Source organism: Paroedura picta, chromosome 8, assembly GCF_049243985.1.
Source record: "Paroedura picta isolate Pp20150507F chromosome 8, Ppicta_v3.0, whole genome shotgun sequence".
Taxonomy (NCBI): domain Eukaryota; kingdom Metazoa; phylum Chordata; class Lepidosauria; order Squamata; family Gekkonidae; genus Paroedura; species Paroedura picta.
The window spans coordinates 4,258,194-4,285,019 of NC_135376.1; the positions used below are offsets into that span (position 1 = coordinate 4,258,194).

At 52.5% G+C, this 26,826-nt stretch overlaps 1 protein-coding gene across 1 annotated transcript; it reads right to left on the reverse strand.

Annotated features, from left to right (window-relative positions):
* Positions 1–5,511: 5,511 nt before the first annotated feature.
* RNPEPL1 (arginyl aminopeptidase like 1) lies at positions 5,512–25,848 on the reverse strand. Its single transcript, XM_077348120.1, is given in 13 exon segments — positions 5,512–6,687; positions 8,356–8,498; positions 10,199–10,426; positions 11,406–11,514; positions 12,909–13,021; positions 14,347–14,460; positions 15,007–15,242; positions 16,756–16,872; positions 17,479–17,630; positions 19,996–20,136; positions 24,850–25,026; positions 25,415–25,648; positions 25,650–25,848. Coding segments are annotated over 13 exon segments (2,106 nt in total). The 5' UTR covers positions 25,719–25,848; the 3' UTR covers positions 5,512–6,414.
* Between the last annotated feature and the right edge of the window lie 978 nt (positions 25,849–26,826).

Here is a 26,826-nt window from a genome sequence, read left to right on the forward strand (position 1 = left end):
TCCAGATACCTGTGGACTACAATTCCCATGCGCCCAGGGGAAGGCACAAGGGCCCGTGGTAGTCGTAGTCCATGGTTATCTGGAGAGCCACGAGTTGGCCACCCCTACAAAAGAGACGAGGCAGTTAGGACTCAGGAGGAAGCAACATTGCAATTTTTAATTTATTATTATTATTATTGTTATTGTTTTGAGAGCATTAAAAATAACATGCAGAAGTAAAAAAAAAATAAAGCATTTGCACTTGCAGGGGTGGCCAGACTTGCTCTCCAGATGTCCATGTTTGGGGCTTGTGCCTGCAGGGGCTCATGGGAATTGTAGTCCATGGAAAACTGGCGAGCCACTGTTGGGTAACCGCCCAGAGCTGCAAAGAAATGGGCGGTATAGAAATATAAATAAATAAATATTCCCACTGTCATGATGGTCAGTTCATAGTCTGAGGAAGAGTGCTTGCACTCAAAAGCTCACGCCTTGAATAAATCTTCGTTGGTCTTAAAGGTGCTCCTGGACTCTGATTTTATTGTGCTACTTCAGACCAACAGGGCTACTCATTGGAATTGGGCCACCCTTGACACAGAATTACTTTAAAGCCAAATCAGGCAAACTTTGACAAGGAATTAAGCAGAGGGGGGAGGGCGGGAATTCCTGGCCCGGACTTCCTTTTGACAACCTCCAGGCTGGAGTTGGGTCTGGATGCAGGAAGGTAGCTGTTAGTTGAGCTGGGCAATGCCTGGAGATTTAGGGTGGATGGGTGGAGCCTGATTAGGGTGGGGTTTGGGGAGGGGCTTCCACAGGTTAGAAGCCGTGGAGTCGAGCCCCCTTCCAAAGCAGCCGTTTTATCCAGGTGAACTGATCTTTTCACCTGAAGCTCCATGGTGATCCCAGGAGGTTTCAGAAGCAGCAGAACTTCTGGTTTGGTGGCACCTTGAGGCCCAGCTCATTTTTATTCTGGACAGAAGCCTTTGTGTGCCCCCAGAGTTCTTCGGATCTGTGTATCTGACAAAGTGTGCATGCACACAAAAGCTTATACCAGGGGTAGTCAAACTGCGGCCCTCCAGATGTCCATGGACTACCATTCCCAGGAGCCCCTGCCAGCATTCGCTGGCAGGGGCTCCTGGGAATGGTAGTCCATGGACATCTGGAGGGCCGCAGTTTGACTACCCCTGGCATATACCTTGCCTAAAACGCTTCGGGTCCTAACGGTGCCACAGAATTTGAACTTAGTTCAGCTGGGCTCCTGATAGGGTTGGGCAATCCGGCTTCGAAGACACCTGGAGGGGTTGAGGGTGCAGCCTGGGAGAGGGGGGGGGGGCTCAGGACAGTACATTGTTACAGAGTCCCCTTTCCAGAGCGGCCATCTTTCTCAAGGAAAAGTGGAATAAATGTTTTCTATAAATAAGTAAAGAATACATTATTTGTGTAGTCTGGAGTTCCGCTGTGATTCTGGTACACCTCCAGATTCTGTAGTGTTCCCTGTTCTGCTAAGTTTTATGTAAACTGCCCTGAGCCTCAGGGGAGGGCGGCAGATAGATAGTTTGCCTGCAGTATTTATTTAGAGCTTGCCCTTCTCAGGGAGAACAGGAGGAAGAATACAGGGCAATAAAATAAACATTAGACATCCCAGAAGCATTGCGACAAGGCAGTCACAGTGCCAAAACAAAAAATGTAAAAAGCCTCAGATATATGTCAAACAAGTTTGTTCAAATTTTGTTGTTGTTTGAATATCAGAATGGCCCTGCTGGGTCAGGCCAGGGAGGGTCCATCTAGTCTAGCACGTTGTCTCACACAGGGGCCAACCAGCTCTTCTGGAGGACAACAGAGCACAGAGGACAAGACCTTTGTAAGAACCTCAGAAGATCCCTGCTGGGGTCTGTCTAGTCCAGCTTCCTGTCTCCCACAGGGGCCAACCAGTTCCTCTGGAGGGCCAACAACAGGGCAGAGAGGCCGAGGCCTTCCTAAGGACATCAGGAGAGCCCTGCTGGGTCAGACCAGGGGTCCATCTAGTTCAGCATCCTGTGTCACACAGGAGCCAACCAGTTCCTCTGGAGGGCCAGCAACAAGGCAGAGAGGCCGAGGCCTTCCTAAGGACATCAGAAGAGCCCTGCTGGGTCAGACCAGTGGTCCATCCAATCCAGCACCCAGTCTCACACAGTGGCCAACTAGCTCCTCTGGAAGCAGCTTTTTGGTCTTCTTAGGAACTCCTATTTCTTCCTCTCCTAATACCTCCCCCACCCCAGTCCCAGATTCTGGATTCCCTCGTTGCATAGATGTCTAGGGTGGGCCCAGACTCCAGAGGGCAAAGCAGACAAGCCACAAGAGCCGAATGTCACAAAGTTCAGTATTTAATTCAAAATCCATCGGTGGCGTTATCACCGTAAGGCATCGACGTGCATTTAAAAATAAAATTTCCCACCAGGGTTACAAAGGTTCTCCTGCAAAAGAGAAGATACAATAAAACGGAGGCCTGAACGCAGAGGGGAAGGGGGCGTTCGGTGGGCTCTGCCAGGCTTGAACCATTGTGGAAGCATTGGTACTTCGCTTGCAGGCTTACGGCTGATTAAATCTATTTCCAGCCGGGAGGAGGGAGGGGACCCTCTGTGCGCCCCAACCAAAAGGGTCTCATCCCCACTGGGGAAAAAGACCCAGGGCTGGAGAAGGTTTCAAGGGCCTCGACACCGTAAAAGCAGCCCTGTTGGATCAGGCCAGTGGCCCCTCCAGTCCAAGTCTCTGTGTCGCCAGGGGCCCAAACCCAGGGGCCCTTAGGAGGTCCACTGGTGGGGTTAGAACTCCAGACTCACTCTTATTACTGCTTTGCCCCATTGTTATCGGTGAAGCCAAAAACCCATTGCAAAGCCGAAGAAGGAAAACACGCACCCTTCCCTCCAACAGAACGGCCACCCCGTCTCATAAGAGCAAGCGTTTCAATGGCCGCCTGGCCGCAGAGGGAAATAGTTTTCCTAGGGCAGGTTGTGGATTCAGCCTGTGCCCTTTTTAGAGACACGCTGAAGCTCCTGGCCTTTCCGATCCCTCTCCCGGCACCGTTTTGTGGAGTGGGCAAGAAACAAGACGAAATAGAGGAAGGGCATGTGCCTGTGCGTGGACGCATGCAGGAGACACATACCAAGAAGGCGGAACCGACTGCAGTGGATTGGGACTTTGGACAGGGAAAGGCCTGGAGATTTGGGGTGGAAGGGAGGTCAGCAGGGTTGTGATGCTGTGAAGTCCACCCTTGAAGGCCACCGTTCCTTCTAGGTGGCCAAACTGTGCCTCTCCAGATGTCCGTGGACTACAATTCCCATGAGCCCCTGCCAGCACGCTGGCAGGGGCTCATGGGAATTGTAGTCCACGGACATCTGGAGAGCCACTTTGGCTACCACTGCTCTAGGGAAATAGATCTTAGTCGCTTGGAAATGAGTTAATTCCTCAGCCCCAGGCCTAGCCTGGAGGCATAATACAGAAGTAAAACCAAACCACAATGCAATGCTACGTAAAAAGGACGAAAGCGTAATGCACGTGTGCTTCACAAACGGAGTGCCAGCCATTTTGCATTCTGTGCCATCTATTTTTCCAGTTCACCATTCACCTGAATTAAAGTCTTCGTTTAGGAATCACAAGCAACCTGGCGTGAGAAGTGAAATATAAATCCATCCAAGCAGATGCTCACAGGTGGCCGGGGTTGTTACTCCTGTTTCGCAAGCGGTTTCCTCAGTGGCAAAGCTTGATCTGTTACAAGCATTCAAAGGGCAGCCTTCATCTGCTATCAGACTGATCTGTCAGGGTGACTCCTCCTTTTTTTCAAAGGAAGAAAATGAGCTTTCTAAGCAGTCCTAAAACCTGCCGGATCAGTCCCGAGATCACTTGTGATGTCTCCATGAAGACTTCAATTCACTTAGAATTGTGAAACAGGAAAAAAAAGGTGGCATTGGTTATAAAGCAGCCTTTTCCAAACTTTTGACTGTGGAGGAGCCCCTGAAATATATTTTTAGACTTTGAGGACCCTGGGAAGTGATGTCAGCTGGCCACGCTTCCCTGCCTCGCCCCCATAAGTGATATAACCACCCACACCCTTTGCCTTCCTTTCATTCCCTCCCTTCGCCTCTACTACTACTATGGTGGCAGAGCTGGAAAGAAGGGCAGGAGCTGAGAAGACTGGCCACAACCCCCCTCCCCCCGATACCATCCCACAACTGACTCCCCCCCATTTTGACACCCACGGCCAACCCACTAAGAAGATGTGACCAGTTCCCTAGCTTGTAGCCAAGTCCATAAAGTGGCAGGTGAAAGACTGCTCCCCAAAATAACTGCAATTAGGAGCAGGTGCTTTGTTGGCTTTAGGCCTTTGGGGGCCGGGGGAGTGACTGCCTCTCTAGAAGCACCCAAAGCTCAGCTGGATGCTCCTACCTGATTCTGGTCACCTGACAGACACACCCTGGCCCGTGAAGGGCTAATCCATTTCCAACAGGAATCACCTCTTACAGATGGTCTGCAGTTGGCCTGGTCACCTTCCCTCTGCCTTCTGGAATGAACAAGAAAAAAAAACTGTGTGGCTCAATAAATCCTGTAAGTTCCCAAATAATTTGTTTCAGCTGGCCTAATACAGTCTTATATTTCAGCCAGAGATCAACATTAACCTGAGCAAGAAGAAAAGTCTCTTGTCTTCAATATCTTTAATAGTAATCATCTAACAGAACTCAGACTAGTACTATTGGTAGAAACTAGTTTTCTTGTCAGACTTCCTCAGTTGTATGATAACTGCATATTGCCGACCAAGCTTGGACGCTTGGAGCTCTGCCTGAATTTATTGGTTGCCTGGAATTATCATCCACTAAGGAAGTCTGATGCCGAAACTAGTGACTACCTAGCATGTGGCTGATGATTACTATTAAAGATACTGAAGACAAGAGACTTTTCTTCTTGCTCGGTTTAATGTTGATCTCCAGGTTATAATATGAGACTAGATTATGACAACTGTAACGAAATTTCTTACAGGAAATTGACAGGATTTAATGACCACACACATGTTTTTTTTCCCCCCTTGTTTTGGAATTAGCAGGCAGCAGAAAGAGGCGACTGGGGACGGCTAGATCTGAGTCCAGCTGCACCGTAGGGACCAGCAAGAATGTTCAGGGTGTAAGCTTTCAAGAGCCAACACTCCTTTTGTCAGGGGAAACCCTGGATCTTGAAAATGTTGGTCTCGAAGGTGCTTTAGGACTCAAATCTACCGGGTCCTGCAGCAGGGTTAACGCAGCTCCCCTCTGAAATGACCAATGGCACTGCAGAAGGCCCCATTGTGCTGTATTGGGACTGGGACAATGTGGACGTCATTTTCTCATCCAGTGATGCCATGTCCGGCAGGACCCCCCACCCCCAAAGGCTATGGGGACAAAGATGTTTCGGAAGTCATTCCATTCCCAGGGTGCGGGGACCGGAACCCCAGAGGCCTTGCAGAACACCCCGCTGAGGTCTTCTGTTGCGCCCGCCTCTTGGGAAAAGAACCAAACCTGCACAACGCCACACGTGGAAAGCTGCTGGTGGATCGTGCCCACTGTTGCCGATCAACCCAATTTATTAAATTGCAAGAGGAGGAGGAGGAGAGAGAATGCAGGCTGCCTTGCAACGTCTCTGAGCAGCATTCCAGGCACTAGTGGAGCCCAAACGCTTGGATTTGCAGCAGGCCTTTGGGAGGAAATTGGACCCTGAGACCACCCTCGGCAGGTGAGCAGGGTCTGGCCGTCAAAGCTCCCCATGAGAGAGACAAACAAGGCAGATCCCGAGCGTGGAAGAAAGGCAGGCCATCCCGGAAGCTTCCCTGACATGCCTCGGAAGATAGGCTCCATGTGGTTGAGATCATCCTGAATTGGGCAGAGCAAAAGAAAAAGAAAAAAGGGGATTCCCCACCGCTTCCTTCCAAGCTTCCCGAACCAGCCCATTCTCCGGACCGCGATTGGCATCTCCGCGCTCCCTCGGCATCTCCGCATTCCCTCGACGTCTCCCTCGGCGTCTCCGCACTCCCTCGACGTCTCTTTCCATCCGCTTCCCCGACAGCAGCGATTCGGTTTCTTCCAAAGACCGCAAACACCTGATTCCCCACAGCCCACCCCTGACTACGGGACAGAACACATCCTGTTTGCAAGTCACCCTGGAATTCACATTCATGATCCGTCTCCAAACCGGTGCCTCCTCCGCGCAACCTGCAGCTAGGAGGTGCATCCCTGATATATGGCCATGCCGATTCTTTAGACACTTGAAGGCACATATGTTAGGTTTCGGCGGGGGAAGGGGTCTCGAGGAATCTGCTCCCCCCCCCCCAGCAGTGGTGGCTGCTTCGCTGAGGATCGGGCTGCCGTTCTTTCTTGGAACGTCCCTCTTCCCGCTTGACCCTTGCGGTTCCCGAACCCGGCACCAAGCTGGCGGCGTTTAAGCAGACACGTTTACATCCCTGAGAGAAATGGCACCGTTGGGGGCTTCGGGGGGCTTGTCCTCCGGCCCGGCAGCCGTGGCGTCTGTGGCAGCGGCGGAGGGGTCTATGGCGAGGAGCGGGTTCAAGCCCTGCGTCAAGATCTGCTGGATGGCCTTCCGCAGGTTGGGGTGCAGCTGGTTCTGAGTCTGGTAGAACACTTCTAAGGCAAAGGCCTTCAGGGTGCCGGCACAGAGGTCTTCGTACAGCGGGATGGTGTACATCCGAGACATCTGCCGTGCAAAGGGGATGAAGGTGTTAATGGCTGGAGTTCTGAGTTTCGGCTGAGGCGCTACAGTAACTTTTGTGTTTAATCAACACCGAGGCCTCAGCTGGCTGGCTGCAAGTGGAGGAGTGGGGAATCAAACCTCCTGTCTCATAGGAGGCTAGCCAGTTCCTCCGGAAGGCCAGCAACAGGGCAGAGAGGCCGAGGCCTTCATAAGAACCTCAGAAGAGCCCCGTTGGATCAGACCAGGGGTCCCTCTAGTCCAGCCTCCTGTCTCACATAGGGGCCAACCAGTTCTTCCTCTGGAGGGAAAACAACAGGGCAGAGAGGCTGAGGCTTCCTAAGAACACCTGAAGAGCTTTCCTGGATCAGACCAGTGGTCCTTCTAGTCCAGCCTCCTGATTCTCATAGGGGCCAACCAGTTCCACTGGACAGCCAACAACAGGGGGACAAAGATTGAGGACTTCCCCTGATGTTGTCTCCTGGCTCTGGGATTCAGAGGCATAGTGCCTCTGAATGTGGGGATTCTCCTTCTCATGGCTTATCTTCCACACATCTATCTATTTCCCTTTGAAAGCCGTTTATTCCTGCGGCCATTCCGACATCCTCTGGCAGCCAATTTCCCATTTTAAGTTGAGCTCAAACAGTATGCTTGTTCTGTCTCTGCTCAATTGATTCCAGGAACTCGGAACACACAGAGGCTGGATAGAACAAGGCGGCCACAATGACGCATCCAGTAACCAGATAGTGCAGTGGTTTAGAGCAAGGGGTAGTCAACCTATGGTCCTCCAGATGTTCATGGACTACAATTCCCATGAGCCCCTGCCAGCATTTGCTGGCAGAGGCTCATGGGAATTGTAGTCCATGAACATCTGGAGGACTGCAGGTTGACCACCCCTGGTTTAGAGTATCAGACTGGGATCTGGGAGTCCCAGGTTCGAATCCCCACTGCCATGGCATCTTGCTGGGTGACCTTGGGCCAGTCGTAAGCTCTCTGCCTAGCCTGCCTCACAGGATGAAATGGATGTGATGTTAATGTTCTTTTCAGAATACTGGAGACCATCTCCCTGGATAAGGAAGGAACAAGAACGCAAACCCATTGGATAAGACCACAATAGCTCCGTGATTCGTGAGGATGAAAAGGTCTTCTAGCCACCTTCCCCAAAGGGGGGGGGGGGAAGAATGGACAATATCCACATCTAGATCAGAAAGGATTAGAACTGGAACAATCCCCTTATAACAGGACCAGGGAGAAACATATCCGGTTAATAACATTATAATGGTGGGGGCATCCGAACAATTTGCAACACGAGGAAATAACAGATATATCTCGTATGTACAATTCTCCCCAAAAAAGCTGCCTTCTACTGAGTCAGACCCTCATTCCATTTAGGGCAGTATTGCTTGCTCAGACTGGCAGCTGCTCTCCTGGATCTCAGGCTGAGCTCTTTCCCATCACATACGGCCCTGCTCCTTTTGACCCGAGAACCTGGGGATCGAACCTAGGACCTTCTCCTCGCCAAGCAGACATTCTACCACGGAGCCACGGCCCCTCTCTTGCGCACACGGCCACGAGACGGAAGTTCCAAGATCTGTTGTGCGTTGTGTGTTTCAGGTCCAAATTTCACATTTCCCCCCCAGGACGTGCGGAGCTTTCAAATGCAGAGGTCAGTACCTGGTTTTCCAAGAAGAGCCGTACTTTGTGAAGGTCGGGGTAGTAGTCGTTCCGGACGACGATCTGCAGCCAGCGGATCCGGATCTCTGTGTTCATGCTGTCCAGCTGGGCGGAGTAGCATTCGGAGAGCTTTGATATCACCTCTGGAGAGCCCAAGCAGGAAAGTTTAGAACTGGGACGGGCATGGGTACAGGGAGCCACCTTCTACTGAGTAGGGCTGTTGGCCCATTGAGGGTCAGCATTGCCCACTCAGACTGGCAGAAGCTCTCCAGGGCCCTCTGTCTGATCCCTTAATTAATTAATTAGATTAGATTAGATTTCTATACCGCCCTTCCATATAGCTCAGGGCGGTTTACATGTAACATCATAGGGGGATACATGGAACGAGTCAACATACAACACAGTCAATATACAACAATAACAACCCAACAGAGGTTCTAAACAACAACCTCAGTGATCCCCACAATAACAACATAGCAAGCTAAACTCCCTAGAGAGGTCAGGATGCTTCAGGCCATGGAGGGGGTGTTAGATGTGGGTGGGGGGGGGGGACTCAGGCCTTCTCAACCAGGGTTTCTTGACAGCCCTGGAAGGGTTTCCCAAATGGGTGGGAACATATTAATTTTTAATATATTTTTAACATTTGTTAAATATTTATATATATATGGTCATGTCGACCTTCCCCCATGGCCGATGATGGCCTTGGTGGGGGTGGGGAGGGGAGGGGCCCCAGGTGGGTGTGTCCACAGCTCTGCTTCCCAACCATATTTGGCGTGATTTCGCCACTGCTGGGGTTTCTTGAAGCCTGAAGAATGTTTTAGGGGTTTCCCAATGATAAAAAAAGTTGAGGAAGGCTGCCTTAACTGGAGATGCCAGGGATGGAACCTGAGACCTTCTGCATGCCAAACAGATGCTCTACCACTGAGTCACAACTAGGATGAGGGAAGTGGCCACCAGAAACAGGGTTTAGGTGTTAATCTTCAAAGCCCTAAACGGCCTGGGACTGGCATATCTATGGGACCGCCTTTCCCTCTATGCCCCCCAAAGGGCATTAAGATCACCTTAATGGAAAGTTCCCTGGTCTGAAGTTCCCTGGTCCAAAGAAGGTGAAATTGGCCTCAACCAGGACCAGGGCCTTTTTGGTTTTAGCCCCGGACTGGTGGAACGCTCTGCCAGGAGAGACTGCCATATTGAGGATGGAGCAGAGTTGTTCTCTCTTGTCCCAGAGGGACGGACCAGAACCAATGGGATGAGGTTAATCCAAAAGAAATTCCATCTAAACATCTGGAAGAAGTTCCTGACAGTCAGAGCGGTTCCTCAGTGGAACAGGCTTCCTCGGGAGGTGGTGGGTTCTCCATCTTTGTAGGTTTTTAAACAGGGGCTAGATACCCATCTGATGGAGTGGCTGATTCTGTGAAGGCTCAAGGGGGTGGCAGATGACAGTGGATGAACGATTGTGATGTGAGTACCCTGCATAGTGCAGGGGGTTGGACTAGATGACCCAGGAGGTCCCTTCCAACTCTGTTATTCTATGAGATGGGGGCCCTGCAGGGCCAAAAGTGCTCAAGGGCCCAGAAAGGGTGGGGAACCCTGGGCTAGTCCCCCCACCTACCTACCTACCTACCTACCTACCTTCCTTCCTTCCTTCCTTCCTTCCTTCCTTCCTTCCTTCCTTCCTTCCTTCCTTCCTTCCTTCCTTCCTTCAAATGCTCCTTCCTTCAAATGCTCCTTCCTTCCTTCCTTCCTTCCTTCCTTCCTTCCTTCCTTCCTTCCTTCCTTCCTTCCTTCCTTCCTTCCTTCCTTCCTTCCTTCCTTCCCCAGAGCGGCATCCACCTGGACTCACCGTGAGGCAGTGGCGAGCTGTCCAACAGCCTGTCCAGGAAGAGCACCGTTTGGAACGTCTGCCACTTGGTGATGTCGATGCAGCTGGAGGCGGCCGCCGCGTCCAGAGGCTCCGTCATCCAGAGGCTGAAGAGCATCTCCACCGGGCTGGTCAGACTGGATCCCTGAGATAAGTCCGGCTCGGCTAGAGGAGGGCCTGTGGCGTTGAGCCAGCGCTCGAACTCAAGCCCTGCAAGAAGAGGTATCGACAAGGTTGAAAGGGGGATGGGCTTATGGAGACTGTGACTGTTTTTAGAGCGGCAAAACTCTAAGCGGCAAGTGAGATCCAGCGTGGGGTTAAAGTCTCAGATCTGGAAAGCCAGGTGTGATTCCCCAGTCCTCCGCATCATGCAGCCAGCTGGGTGACCTTTGACTAGTCACAGTTCTCTTAGGGATGTCTGTGCAGAGCAGTTCTCTTAGAGCTCTCTCAGCCCCACCTGTTGTGGGGAGGAGAAGGGGGTTGTGAACCACTTTGGGACTCCTTCAGGTAGTGAAAAGCGAGGTATAAAAAAACCCAGCTCACCTGGCTCGGATCACAGAAATCTTAGAGTTGGAAGGGCCATGCAGGCCATCGAGTCCAATCCCTGCTCAATGCAGGATCAGTCTAAAGCATCCCTGATAAGTAACTGTCCAGACGCTGCTTGAAGACTGCCCATGAAGATTTATTCCAATCTTTCTGAGGAAGCGTGTGTGTGTGTCCATGCACACGAGAGCTCACGCCTTGAATAAATCTTCAAAGTTCCGGTGAATTACCCTTGTTTCGATTTACTTCATCAGTATACAATATAACAATCAGCAGATGAAATGAGACTCCATAGCTAACGCTTTGCGTTCTCTCTGTCTCCAGTAACATGCTGTGGCAATCTCATATCATCCGTTGATCGTTATATTATACACTGAGGAAGATCATCGAAACAAGGGCAACTCACTCGGACTTGTTGGTTAGTCTGTTGGAAATTAGCACGCTCCTGTTTGGAGGCTCCCTTATTAAAACAGTTTATTGAGCCTGCGCGGATTCATTTTGGGTTTACATGACACACACACACACCCCATGTGATAAATAATAACAACAAATAATCCTGACATTACGACCCTTGCATCTCACATGTGTTGACGTGTGCTATTACGCATAGTTCAGTGCAGGAGCTCCTGTGTGTTTTTTCTCCCACCTGTTTTGCTGTCGATGCATTGCTCTTTCAGTTCGGGGAAGAAAGCCAGGAAGGAGTCTAAGAGATCCTGAGCCACGACGCTGGTGAATTTGTACTTCTCAATGTAGGCCTGAAGAGAGAGTGGCAGGTGCATTAAGAAGAGGGCCTGTGTTGGCAGGAAGGTGCGAGGCGGTTAAGGAGCAAGGCCATGGGAGGGGGGGAGGGAGAAGGCGAGGGGGAAGGGAGGGAGGGATAAGCACAACCCAGGAGAAAGCAATGCTCAAAATGAAGAGAGGATGTCTCGTCTGGCAAAAGAGCAACGCGGAAGGTGGGCTGGCTTATAACAGGAGCCAGAATAGCCCTGATGAGCTTGACCTCTTCAGAGCCTGGAGACTAAGAGGCCACAGTTAGTGCAGGAGACAACCAAGGGAGTCCTGGGCTTGTTACACAGAGGCAGGCAACAGCAAACAATCTCCCGCCTCCCGCCTCGAAAACTCAACAAACAGTCTTGCTTTAAGCCAGCTGCCACTTGAGGGTAGTTTCCACCACCTGCTCAGGCTTGGATTGATTTTATTTTATTGATTTGATTTCTCAACCGCCCCTCTCTGCAGCCAGGCTCGGGGTGGTGTACCACATATATTTCTGCAACAGAGTTAAAAATCTGTTCAATTTAATATTTCTGGCAAGGGCTTAACGCCCACTCAAGGCAGCTGTCCCGCCACGTAGGGTGCTAATAGAAAGATGAAACCTGGCTTGTTTTAAAGGTGGTGAGCTCTGCCACTAGAAGCTGCTAGAGGAATTTCTGTCAGGCGTTGCAGTGTTGGCTGCCTGCTCAGACTTCTTTCCCTTCTTCACCGTTTCCTGCTCTGCCTCCTCTCTCAAGAGCCGCTTGGTGTCATGGTTAAGAGCTGAGGCTTCTAATCTGGAGAACCGGTTTGGATCCCCCATTTGTCCTCCACAGGCAGCAAACTGGGTGACCTTGGGCCAGTCCCAGTCCTCTCTGAACTCACTCAGCCTCACCTGCCTCACAGGGTGGGAGATTGTAAGCCGCTCTGAGCCTCCACCGGGCAGTAAAAAGTGGGGTACAAAGAACAAGCTCTCCTCCTCCTCTCTCCCCAAGGTAAATTTCTGGGGTTCCTCTCCATTTTGAGCCACAGGCACTTCTGGAATTTTGACATACGCGTGTTGGGCACAGTCCCAAGATGGCTGCTGCAAAATGGCTGCCGCAGGAGGCGGAGCCAGCTAGGAAATGGGCTGATCCCAAAGCAGCCGTTTTTAAAAATCTACACAGCCAATCAAATCTTCAACAGCCAATCAGAAGGCTTGTTGGGCAGAAGGCTCACCAGGCCCTGCCTACTTTCTAAAAGCTCCCAGTGGCCCAGGAAGGGAAAGAGCGGCCCCCCATCGGCCCCCGGGCACCTCTGATCTCGATGCAGGGACTGAGACATGCAAACAGGCAAGGGTCTTTTGAAGGCATGCCCACCCCCACCCCCACCCCCAATCCCGGAAGCCCAGGTTACTAACTCGGAGGAAGGCATCGAAACGTGCTGGATCTCCACAGAGCTGGGACAGGTAATAAACAAAGCAGTAACCTTTCTCGTAGGTAAAGAGGTTCATCAGGTTGCTGGGATTTACACCTGTGAAGAGAGCGTTTCGGTAAGGCTGGAGGCACACACACACAAAAAAAGCTAGCAAAGTTTCTATGGGATGCGTCCCCACACCCCGCCCTTCTCAGATGAGGGGGGTCAGATATGTGGCACCAGGAGCAACTGCAAAACTTGTGAAAAATTTCATTAGAAGCAGCTGGGTCTCTGCTTACAATGGGGAACACGGACTGAGACCTAAGGAAAGAGAAGGGCAGCAAGGGATCAATAGAAGAAGAGGAGTTAGGTTTTCTACTCTGTTTTTCACAGCCCGAAGGAGCCTCAAAGCAGCTTACAATTGCTTTAATTTCCTCTCCCCACAAAAGACACCCTGTGAGGTAGGAGAGGCTGAGAAATCTCTTACAGGACTGCTCAGGGAGAATAGCTGTATAAGGACTGTGAGTAGCCCATGCTGGCTGTGTGTGGAGAAATGGGGAATCAAGCCAGATTAGAAGTCACTGATCTTAACCACGACACTTAAGCCGGCTCTCAAAGAAATGCAGGTGCGTAGCCTTTAACAGGAGAACTGGAATTCACAGGGTGAAGCCAGTGGCCTCGCAAAATGGAGACTTTGGAGGAGGGAAATAATCCAGTCGTCAACGCAGACGTCTGAACTAGGTGTGAGGAGCGTGAGGAGGGTGCTGAGCAAATCGGGAGGACCTTTCCAGGTGGCACTTGAAAGACTAACCAATTCTGTGGCAGGGTAAGTCACTGCTCACTTTGTAAGTCACCGCTCACTTCTTCTTTGTTCTGCAGCACATATGTCCAGTAGTGCCACAAAGACTAACAAAAATTGGGGTAGAGTATGAACTTTTGTGAGTTACCACTTGCTTCTTCGTACACTTCTTCAAATTCTTCAGGTCTCCTGGAATTACCACCAATCTCCAGACAACAGAGATCATTCCTAGGGTTGTGCGCTCCGGTACGGTTCGGCCGCTCCAGCGCGGTTCGGCCACTCTGGCGAGCACCGAAGCGGCCCGCCTTGGGCTTCAGTGCTTGCTGAAGCGGCCGAAGCGGAGCGTGCAACCGTAATCATTCCTTCCGGAGGAAATGGCTACCTTGGAGGGTGGATTCGATAGCATTTTACCCCACTAAGGACCCCCCATCTCCCCCAAGCTCACCCCATAGCTCAGGGATTTCCCAACCAAGAAGCGTTTCCCCCAGGGCTCTCCATTTATTTGACGGAACTGACCCAGCATCGGTCTCTGAAATGCAAGATTGCGAGGGACCCCCACGAAAGAGCTCCAAAATCTTAAACCAGGGTGCCAAGCAGGGTCGCTAGTCCTTGCAAAATCCGCAGGTGACGTCTCTTGGCCTACCTGGTTCCAGCTTGACCTGGAGTTTGCTGACAGGGTTGTCCTCCCCAAGGAGCTTCATTTGCCTGTGGAGGGCATCAAGGCGGAAGGCAGTCTCCAGGCACGTGAAGGCAGCACCTGGGTAAAAAAAGAAAACAGTATTCCTTTAGCTACATGATTTTAATTTTTTAAATGATTCCTTCTATTTTTATGCCGCCACTCCCGGGTCACTGGCCCGTGGCGCCTTACAACAGTTTAAAATATACAGTAAGATCAGATACGTTAAAACATATAATAATATAAATAAAACCCACCGGCATCATCACATAGAATTAAAATACAGTACCCCGAATGCACTCCCCATAAACTGACTTGGAGTTTGATTAACTTCTCCCAGTATGTCTCTTCTCCACCTCTCTTCCCCGTTTGCCCGTCCCTCTAAGGCAGGGGTAGTCAAACTGCCGCCCTCCAGATGTCCATGGACTACAATTCCCAGGAGCCCCTGCCAGCATTTGCTGGCAGGGGCTTCTGGGAATTGAAGTCCATGGACATCTGGAGGGCTGCAGTTTGACTACCCCTGCTCTAAGGCTCCTTTTCCCTCCCCCACCAGCCATCTCCCGTTGCCCTCACTCCCCTGGGCCGTTCCCGGTCCTAACCACCCCCGCCCCCCACGCCGTGGCCTACCGTAGGTCTCAGTGGTGATCCGACGCTGAGCGTAAGTGGCCAGCCCTTCGCTCAGCCACATCTCTTCCCACGTGGCGTTGGTGACCGCGTTGCCGAACCAGCTGTGGGCCACCTCGTGGATGACATCGATGATGAGGAACTCATCGCTCTCCAAGATGGACGAGATGATGAAGGTCAGGCATGGGTTCTCCATGGCGACCATCGGGAAGGAGGGGGGGAGGAAAACGATGTCGTACCTGGATGGGGCGGAGAATCCGGATCACCTCCGAGACGGGCAGGAAGCGATGCATCAGAATGCACCAAAGAGAATACTGGGGTACGCCGTAAATGGAAAATACCAGGGGGAAAGGGAGCTGTGAGACCACCCCCGAGAGCAGCGGGATATAAATGGAAACGATAAATGGGGAGAAAACAAAATAAATAAATAAATGTGGCTCTGAAACTACAGTGAATAATGCTTCTCAAAGTGCATAATACTAATTTATAAAGTATCACAAGAGCCTCTTGTGGCGCAGAGTGGTAAGGCAGCAGACATGCCGTCTGAAAGCTCTGCCCGTGAGGCTGGGAGTTCGATCCCAGCGGCCAGGTCAAGGTTGACTCAGCCTTCCATCCTCCCGAGGTCAGTAAAATGAGGACCCAGCTTGCTTGCTGGGGGGTAAACAGTAATGACTGGGGAAGGTACTGGCAAACCACCCCGTATTGAGTCTGCCATGAAAACGCTAGAGGGCGTCACCCCAAGGGTCAGACATGACCCGGTGCTTGCACAGGGGATACCTTTACCTTTACCTTAAAGTATCACAAAGAGAGTCATAATAACCAAACAATACTGAAACTTACTGTAAATTTAACAACTCAACCAGTGTGATACAAAAAAATAATTCGGCCAACAGATCAGCAGGTCAGTTCCCACGGAAGTCCAAATGAGGATTCGGCCGTCCCCCGTTTGGCAGGGGGGCTTCTACAGTGGACCCCAATAATTGAGGCGAAACTATGCGATACAAAGTCTCGAAAACTGTCCATTTATAATTTTAAAATAGTAATAGACACAAATACTATTCTTACCTGACCAATGTAACGTTCCCCAAGGGATACCTTAGAAATGACTGTTTTGCACTTTTGGAAGCATTATTTACTATAGGTACAGAGTCACGGCTACACAGCTCCCTTTTTTCCTGGTATTATACTGAATCAGGCCATTGGTCCACAGGGGTAGTCAAACTGCGGCCCTCCAGATGCCCGTGGACTACAATTCCCATGAGCCCCTGCCAGCAGGGGCTCATGGGAATTGTAGTCCACGGGCATCTGGAGGGCCGCAGTTTGACTACCCCTGGAAGACTTAGAATGGAAGAAGCTCTTCCATTGTTGTTGTTGTTGTTGCTGTTGTTAGGTGCGAAGTCGTGTCCGACCCATCGTGACCCCATGGACAATGATCCTCCAGGCCTTCCTGTCCTCTACCATTCCCCAGTGTCCATCCAGCTGCAAAGGCGGAGCAAAGCTGCTGAGGACCAGATGTTGGGGAGGTCATTAATTCACGGTGTTCCCATTAAGCTGGAAGTGATTTGACAGCACTGAAGCAGCTAAGGGTGCGATAGGGTTGCACATAGCTTATGCGGCTCAGAGCTAGAAGGGGGAGAGCTAGCTGGGGGGAGCAAGTGGTGGAGAGCCGACAGGCAGCTCCTTGAAAGCCACGGACTTCGGAACTGCCCTCCCGCATTGGGCTGCGCCCCGTGCGCAAGTGAGCATGCTTACCGTCCCCATATATAGGGGCCATAAAGGCTCTCCGCGGACCTCAGCCAGCGCTCGACCCTGCCCGAGAGTTTGCTGATGGCCGTTTCCAGCAGGCACGGTTCCGCCCACACTCTGCTCCTGTCACGAAAACGGACCAAGATAAGAGAGTGCGCCAGAGATCACACAAGGAAGAAGAAGAAGAAGAAGAAGAAGAGTGGGTTTTTATACCCCACTTGTCACTACCCAGAGGAGTCTCAAAGGGGCTTACAATCCCCTTCCCTTCTCCTCCCCCAACAGATATCCTGTCAGGTAGGTGGGGAAGAGAGAGCTCTGAGAAAACTGATCCGGAATTCAACCGGCAACCCACACACCTGCCTCTGCACAGGCTGGATGCGTACTCTCCAAGGTGTTCTCCCGAGAGCCCTAGCTCTGAGCGTCCCACGGCCCTTCTCTCAAGAATGTGGGGGTAGCAGAACACAAAAGCTGCCTTAGCCTGGTGCGGAACAGTCTGCCTGGCCCATGAAGCTTAAGGGGCACCAACCAGTTCCTCATGTCCAGGGGTAGTCAACCTGTGGTCCTCCAGATGTCCATGGACTACAATTCCCATGAGCCCCTGCCAGCGAACGCTGGCAGGGGCTCATGGGAATTGTGGTCCATGGACATCTGGAGGACCACAGGTTGACTACCCCTGCTCATGTTGACCCAGCAAAGCAGCTACCACCTGAGACTTCTACCAAAGCTTACCTCGGACCGATGTCTGCAGGTATCAGGTCCCCTGCGACCAGAGCTATGAGATAGGCAGGGACCGGATATTCCATGTAGAACTCGTAGACACCCTCTTGCTCCTTGTAGCTGCTTTCAGTAGCGCTCATCAGGACTTGCATCCCTGCGGGAGCCTGGAACACAACAGATAGAATCCTAGAATCATAGAGTTGGAAGGGGCCACACAGGCCATCTAGTCCAACCCCCTGCTCAACGCAGGATCAGCCCTAAGCATCCTAAAGATAGAATCCTGTTGAGATCAGCCATGAGCCGGCTGGGCTGGGAACCGCAGAATACAAATGCAATAAATAAATAAAACAGATTAAACAAATCTGCAAGCTGTCAGGACGGCTGGGGAAGCAGAATGCTGAATCCACAGAATGCATGTCCTCCCTCTCTCTCTCTCTCTCTCTCTCTCTCTTTTGAAAGCTGAAATTCTGCACCTGTTTCACACAAATTCTGCGATCAGGAAAAAAAGATGCTGCAATCAATCTGAATTGTGCAGATCTCGGGGTTGACGGATTTCCACTTATACTGTCTTCTTAGAATCATAGAGTTGGAAGGGACCTCCTGGGAGATCTAGCCCAACCCCCTGCCCTAGGCAGGACACTCCCAACTGGGTTCTGCTCATTATGGAAAGATGCAAAACATTCGGGGAAGACACTGGGAAGCCTGCTCCGGCCACTGGAACCCCCGTCTGTTTCTCCAGCACTGCCTGGATACTGGGCACTCACAAATGAAAAATGGCGAGAGGGAAGCCAGGTAATTCTCCCTGAGGTGGGGCATGCAAACACCACCGCCAGAGAAAATCCTGCCCGTGCCCAGCACGCAGCACAGGGAACCGCTAGCCGATTGCTAGCGACTGATCTCAGCTGGTTTTCCTCGGATCCGTAGCTGGATGCAGCAAGATAAAAGGAATGAAGACTCATGAAAGGGGAGGGCTGCAGCTCAGTGGTAGAACATCTGCTTAGCAGAACTCAACACCCTTAGAAGGACCTTTGCCCAAGCGAGATGTTCAGCTTTCCTTGCAGCTGTGCTGGAGGGGCATTACAAGAAAAAGGAAAAACCTTGCTCAGAGGTATTGTCCTTGTGCCAGAGGATGGATAGAGACAGATGAACATGTGCTTTTGTTCTGCCGCATTTATGGTGCCATCAGATGCAACTTTGTCCAGCCAATTTTGAACACCTACCCAAGAACTTCGCCTAAGGCAGCGGTTCTCAACCTGGGGATTGGGACCCCTTTGAGGGTCGAATGACCCTTTCACAGGGGTTGCGGCAGGGCGAGCAGCTTGGTCGGCGGAGGGTGGGGTGCCGCCACTGTTACCGCTCCTCCTGCAGGCGCTACACAACAGCCTTGCAGGGTAGATCAAGATAGAGTGTTTGTCTATCAACAAAAAACCAATCATGAACAATGGGTCTTCACGCCATTGGTCAGTTTTGGTTTAATTTCTGTGAAAGAACCCTTGCATAATTTTATGGTTGGGGGTCACCACAACATGAGAAACTGTATTAAAGGGTCGTGGCCTTAGGAAGGTTGAGAACCACTGCCCTAAGGAGAAAATCAAGATACTGCTTGAAGACGAAAATAGGCAAATAATTCTCTGCACAGCTAAATTTTGCACTCCCGCCATGGAATTGCCTACGATGCATGTAGATCAGAGAGTTTCTGTCTCATCTAAAGTCAAAAAGTACAAAGAGCCAACTGTCACTGGCATTTTAAAGTATGTTTCAAATACTGATTTCAACACCTTCAAGTTCCTGTGATGTCAGACATTTTAATCTTTTATAATATTATTATTATTATTGTTTTCTCTCTTTTTGAATTGCTTCAGTTCTTAATTACGGGGATCTGAATTTGGGTCTGAATGACCGTAAAACAAAGATTATTATTAACTTCAAGAGCCAGTTCAACCCATGGCATCTCCGGTTAAAGAGACCAGGCAGCAGGGGATGGGCAAGGCCCCTGCCGGAGACTCTGGAGAACCGCTACATTCTGCAGGGGGTTGGACTAGATGACCCTGGAGGTCCCTCCCAACTCTTCTATGGTGCGATAATGCTAGGAAAAGCAGGAAAAGAGGAAGACCCAACAGCAGACGGCTTGACTCCATCTAGGAAGCCCCAGCCTCTTCCGTTTTCAAGACCTGAGCGTGGCTGTTAATGCTAGGACGTTTGGGAGGTCATGCAGTCAGAGGCAAAGACAAAAAGGTTAGGAAAAAATAACAACGCCGGGTGAAGCTGAAGACAGCAGGGAAAAGGGAAGACCTGCTTCACTCAAGGAAGCCACTCAAGGAAGCCTTGGTTTGCAAAACCTGAGCATGGCAGCTCACAAGAGGACATGATGGAGAACATTAATTCACAGCGACTTGACAGCACTAGAATCAGACTCACTTGGGATTTTTGCATCTCACCTGCGTGTCAAATGAGCCAGCTAACTCATACCCCAAATGATTTCAGGCAGGAGGCACCCCAAAGGGCCGGCGTCCGTTTCGAGCTCCCTACCTTGACCACAGCCGAATAGGAACATTTGACAGCAGGCGTGTCGAAGCAGGGGAAGAAAGACCGGTTGCACACGGAGTGGCCCTGGGTGAACACAAACGGCTTGGAGAGCCCGTAAGTCAGCTCCGGATCCAGCCACCAGATCTGAGGGGGAAGGAAGGAAGGAGGGGTGAGAAAGGCAGGGAGATCAACAACAACGGAGGCAAAGGTTGGCAACGGGCATAGATTGTCCCAAATATTATTATGGATTCTTTTTTCCATTGATTTCCCGCTGCTGTCCGGGAACCGTCTCGCGGCAGGCTGTGAAAAGATTTTTTAAAAACTCACATAAAAGTTAAAAACCACCGTCGGACCCCCCCCCCCCCCATCACAGAGCACAGCAGTGAAAGATAAAACCCCAACCTGTTCCCTGATATTCGCAACATCCCCTCCCAGTTTTGAAAGCATTAGGGTGAGCTGGAAGGTCTGTTTGCATCTCCCAGAACTGTATTCTTTCTACGGTGCTGAGGCAGCTGCATTGGTTGCCAGTTGCTGCCCGGATCTGCTTCAAGGTTTTGGTCTTGACCTTTAAGGCCCTCCCCAGCCTGGGACCCACTTATCTGAGGGACCGCTCTATGCTGCTGGCAATGCCCCCCAGGGGGCAGTGGGAAGTCAGGGATGCCAGCAGGAAAGCAAGTGGAGCAGGGGCTCAGGCAGCGGCGACATCCCTCAGCAAAAGACTACCCCCCCCCCCCCCGGGCCTCAGTAAAATTGTCAAGCATTGACCAGTTCCTGGTGATAAAAAGGTTGGGGACCACTGCTCTAATCCAACCCCCTGCACAATGCAGGACACTCACAACTACCTGCCCACCCACGGTGACCTCAATGTAATGCCCAAATGACCCCCCACCACCACCACCACCACCAAAAATCTCCAGAATCGAGCCTGGCCTAGAGGAAATTCACCTACCATCTGATAGTGGTGATCAGCAATTCCCTGGGTAGGCAAGGAAGGGCCACAAGAGACAAACACTGGCACATTTTATTTTATTTATTTATTTATTTATCATACTTTTATACCGCCCTCCCCGGAGGCTCCCCTTCCTGCCCACCCACTCACTGTCTAAGTTCATAAAGTCAGCCTTTCTGCCATGTGTCTATCTAGCCTTTGCTTAAAAACGTCCAAAGACTGCTTAAAAACTTCCATTTGGCTAATGCTGACAATGCCACCGGCGTTGGGTACAGGACATCTAATTCTTTGTGAACTATTTTCCCAGGCTTCAGTTCCGGACCAAAAGCCAAAATGCCATATACTCTGCCTCCAAGCCTCTGCCAAACGGTGGAAGACGTTTGTGAGCATCCGGTCCTCCCAGCAGAGCAGTGGGAAGAGCAGTCTGCAGCAATGGGGTGGGGTGAGGGGGACGGAAGTGAGCACTCAGGGGCCACCAGCTGTCTGATCCAAGTGGTGGCCAAGTGGACATTCCTGTCCCTATTTTGATAACCTGACGGACGAGCGTGCCTTGTCCCTTTGGCAAAGAAAGAATGGGCAGCAGCAGGAGGTTTGCTACTGAGTCGCTGAAGCCGCAAAACGAGGGCGTGAAAACAAGAACACAGCAAGTTCTACCGGGTTTCGTCCAGAAGCTGGACTTGAAAAGCAGACCAGGGGTGGCCCAGCTGGGAGTCCCCAGATGTCCATGGACTACAAGAACCATGAGCCCCAGCCAGCGTGTGCTGTCAAAGGTTCATGGGAATTGAAGTCCCTTCGAATCCCTTTGCAACACATTCACTTTAGATCTTGTCTGGCCCACAATGCTCCAACCTGGACGGCCCAAGCTAGGCGTCTCAGATCTCAGAGGGTGAGACCAGTCGGCCTCACGGCGCTTCCTGATACATGGAAGACCACACTTTCAATTCATTTTGCCACTGGATTTCACTGGGCGAAAGAGTAAAGTCCCCTTGCAAATGGTCATTAAAGTGCACCAGAACTCAGTCGAAAGTGCATTATACTCAGCATGTGCAAAAGTGCCATAAGTTAGAGAGCCATCACGGTGCCATGCTTAAGAGCGGTTGCCTCTAGTCTGGAGAACTGGGTTGGAGTCCCCACTCCTCCTCCACATGCAGCCAGCTGGGAGACCTTGGGCCCTCCCCAGTTCTCTCAGAGCTCCAGTTCTCTCAGAGCTCACTCGGCCCCACCTAACTCACAGAGTGCCTGTTGCAGGGGGACGAAGGGAAGGCGATTGTCAGGTGCTCTGAGACTCCTTCAGGCGATGAAAAAGAAGATAAACAAAACCAGCTCCTTCTCCTCAACTCTTGGATGGGTGACAACGGAAGACGTCCAACGTTGCTGGGAAGGAATCCTGCCCCTTCCTACTCTAGGATTCTATGGTTCTAGTTCAGCAGTGGGATGGGCTGCCTAAGGAGGTGGGAAGCTCCCCTCACTGGGGGTCTTCAAGCAACGGCTGGACAGATCCTTCTCCTGGATGCCTGAGGCTGATCCTGCACTGAGCAGGGGGTGGGACTAGATGGCCTTCATGGCCCCTTCCCACTCTGGGATTCTATAATTCTAACTACATACAGCTGCAGTCTCTCGTGATGTTTTCTGGGGCTTTAGGGACAGGGTGGCTTTCATCTATTCTTCTCTTTGAAGCAAACAGTTCCAGCCACCGATCTGAGCCGCTGCTGAACAAGAATGCCTCTGTTTGTCTGAACGCCAGCTGGACGTACAAGGGGAAAGCAGGTAGCGTTCTTTGGGCACTCCAATATTGAGAGATGCTGTGCTCAATGCAGGAAGCAGGAAGCCGAGCAAAATTTGGCAGGATGCTAAATTATAAAAGAAAGGTTCAGGAAGTCACAATAACTGGGGGGGGGGGCTCAAAATGGGGAAAAAAGCCCTGATTATATTATTATTATTATATTTAGATGTATTACTCAAGACGAACAACAATGAAGAGGTATACTGTCCCTGAAACTGAATGCTCTACTCTTATGACAAATATAGAAACTGTTGGATCTCTCAGGAATTGGTCCCCTCTGTTTTCAATGCCAGCTGAGCAAGGGGTGATCATGTGGCAATGAATTCCAAATGAAACAGCGTGTAAATACATATTTTTCCTTGAGTCTGTCCTGCACTGAACAGCTAAATTTGGTTTCAAGGGATGAACCGGAATGGGAAGTTACCGAGTGTTTTCAAAGAGGGCAATTTCTCTCTATGTTCCCAATTCCGTGCACCATTTTGTCCCCCTCCCCATGTGACCCCCCTCCCCAAACAGCCAAGCACTGAAACCGATTTCTACTACAAAACCTGGTGAGTAAAGGTGAGCTAGTTATTTCTTTTCAGCCTAGACTACCTCACAGGACTGTTGTGATGAAAAAATGCAGACCGGGAGAATGTTGCAAGCTTCCCATCAGGGAAAACAGCGCACGAGAGAAATAAAATGAAAAATCTAGGTCCTGCATTGTGCAGGGGGTTGGACTAGATGACTCTGGAGGACCCTTCTAACTCTGTGATTGCATGTGTGTGTGCCTGCACACGCGTGTAAAGTACCACCAACTTTGTTCTAACAATAATGATCTCTATGTGATATTTTTTTTGAAACCAAATAATTCTTACTTAATCCTCATTTTTAGGGCAAAGTTTGAGCCAGCAGCAGGGGCTCATGGGAATTGTAGTCCATGGACACCTGGAGAGTCACAGTTTGGCCACTCTGCACTGGAAGCTCATGAGGTGACCTTGGACCTCATGCTCTGAGACAAACCTACCTCGCTGGCTCGTTGTGACAAGGGGAGAATGGCAAGGTACGGATTAAGCAAATAAATAAGTGTTCAAACGTGTCACCTCTTCCAGGGTGCATTTTCCAAACTGAAAAACAACCGAGTCAACAGCAATATGAGGCCTCCTGGAATGCACGCCCTCAGTCCAACTTTTGAAAAAGAGCTAGTTTATTATATCCCACTTTTCACTACCCAAAAGGCAGCCACAGTGGCTTACAATCATCTATCTTTCCTCTTCCCACCACAGGCATCCTGCAAAGTAGGTGCGACTAAGAGAGCTCTGAAAGAACTGCTCTGTAAGAACAGCTCTAATAGAGCCGAGCATGGCCTAAGTTCACCCAGCGGGCTGCAGGAGGAGGAATGGGGAATCAAACCCGGTTTTCCGAGTTAACAGCCACTGCTCTTAACCACAACACCACACAGGCAATTGATGTGCCTGGCGGTGGACCAAGGGCGGAAAAAAGAAATCACTTCACGCCACACGTGACCTTGCGGAACTCACTGCCACAAGCCATAGAAAAGGCTGCAAGAATTCAAGCAAAGGCTGGATACACACTTTTCTTGGATGCTTTAGGATGCTTAGGGCTGATCCTGCGTTGAGCAGGGGGTTGGACTAGATGGCCTGTGTGGCCCCTTCCAACTCTATGATTCTATGATTCTATGAATTGATGGTTTGAAAAGCCACGTCACAGATGCTGGTCCTCACCCACAGGGGTAAATCACAGAATCCTAGAGTTGGAAGGGACCTCCTGGGTCATCTAGTCCAACCCCCTGCACTAGGCAGGACACTCACAACCATCTTCAGATGCAGGATAACTCCAAATGGGGACTGCAGAAGGGGGGGGGGGCAAGGGGGGCTGCCCCTCACACCCTGCTTCTTGCTTACCGGAGGCACCCCGCTGTTGCCCGCAGATGTGGGTGTCAAGTCCCAGGACCCTGGCCAAGGTGCGAGCCAGGGGGTGAACACGCCACCCGGAGAGGACACTCTGCTCCCTCGGGATTCCTCTACTCGCTGTCGTTCCTGCAAACAGACCTCTGGACACAACCGGCCTCCCCCCCAAGAAACACCCCGCAGTTTAGGGGTGCCAGCGGTCCAGAGCTACTTACGGCCGGCGCATCTGTGGTGGTGTAGCGGACGACGACCTGGAAGGGCCGGCGGGGCTCCAGGGAGGCGGGCAAGAAGACGGTGAGGGACGAGCCGTAGTCGGTGAAGGGGTCCACCCGGAAGACCAGGGGGCACGAGGCGGCCAAGTCGGGGAAGGCGGGCAGGGGCGGCGGGGGCACCTCCGGGGCTGCGGGCGGGTCCCCGAGAGGGCTGGCGGGGCCAGGGGAGTCAGGGGCCACACAGTCCACCTCGGGGTCCAACGGAGGGTCGGGGTCCGAGTTCGCCAGGGGTCCGGGGTCCGGCGGGGTGCACCGCCAGGGGTCGGGGCAGCTGTCCTGGGGGTCGGCCCCAGGGGTCAGCGCCAGAGTCATGGGTGGACAGCAGGGGGCGCAGTGCAGGGGGGGCTCGGGGGGCCGGGCGCTGAGGGGGCAATGCGGGTGGGGGTCCGCCAGGGGGCACCCGGGGGGCCCGGCTCCGGCCTCGGGGCCGCCTGACAGCGCGCCCGCCGGCTGGCCCGGCGCGGCCGAGGGGAAGACGAAGGCGCAGCGGCGGGGCCGAGGCGGAGGCGGAGGCCGGGCCCGGGGCGCCTCTTCCCCGCTGCCGCCGCCGTCGTGGGTCGCGGTCGGGGCAGGCTCGGAAGGCGACGGAGGCGACGCGCAGGGCCGGGTGGGCGTCGAGGACGAGGGCGCGGCGGTCTGCGCGCGGGGCGGCCGGCTCCGGCTCCGGCTCCGGCTCCAGCTCGAGCACCAGGCAGCCGGCGAGGGCGCGGGCCTCGGGGCGCAGCTCCAGCCCCAGGCGGAGGGTGGCGCAGGCGGAAGAGCGCCGCGCTGGAGGCCGAGGCCGAGGCCAGGTCCCACGCACCCGCCGCCATGGAGGAGCCCGCGCCGCTAGGTGAAATCCATGGGCCGCCGGCAGGGGAAGACGCCCAGCCCAGCCCAGCCCAGCCCTCTCGCCGGCGCCGGCCGGGCCTTGCGCTCTGGGGCGGCCGCGGGCAGCGCCCTCTCCGCCGGCCGCTGGGGGCGCCAGAGGGAAGCGGGCGGCGGCGCGGGGCGAGAGGGAGGGACGCCGAGGCCGCCAGGGGGAGCCCCAGCCCCACGCCGCCAAGGCCGCCCTCCTCCGACGGAGACGCTGGCGCTACGGCCAGGCGCTAGGGGGCGCCTCCGCGGAGGACACCGAGGCGAAGCCGAAGGAGGGAAGGCAACCGCGGAGCACGGCTCCTCTCCGCCCGCCAGGGGGCGCTCCGGAAACGGAGGCGAAGCCAACCGGGGAGCACAGCGCGTCTCCAGGCGGCAGGGGGCGCTTCCCCGGGAGGAAATAGGGACGGGGGAGGGGAGGCTGATCGAGGGATGACAACTTCAGGGGGCGGGCTGGAAGCACAGGTCCACCCTCACCCCCCCCAGGATTCAATCCCCAAATCTCCAGGAGTTTCCCAGTCTGGAGATGGCAACGCTGTCCCATCCCCCCCACTGGTGGCCAGGGAGGACCCCTGGTGGGCTCCCTGCAGGGCTCTTCTGAGGTTCCTCTCATGGGGAAGCCCTGGCCTTGATGCCCCTCCAGAGGAGACAGGATTCTGGATCGGGTACCAGGGTAGTCAAACTGCGGCCTTCCAGATGTCCATGGACTACAATTCCCATGAGCCCCTGCCAGCGAATGCTGGCAGGGGCTCATGGGAATTGTAGTCCATGGACATCTGGAGGGCCGCAGCTTGACTACCCCCGGCAGGGCTCTTTGGAGACTGGAGACTGGACTCTGAAATGAATGGTTCGATCATGAGAACTTATACTCTGTTGTATAAACAGATTGGTGTGTGTGTGTGTGTGTGTAGAAAGTATCTTCTGGAAAGTGCCTTCAAAAGAGATTGCTGATCCAGAGGACGCCCTGAAGCCGGAGGGCAAATGCTATAACCAAGATAGGTCAAAGGGGCGGCATGCTACCTTTATGCTCACGCCATAGCGGTACACTTTGATGTTATGCTTCAA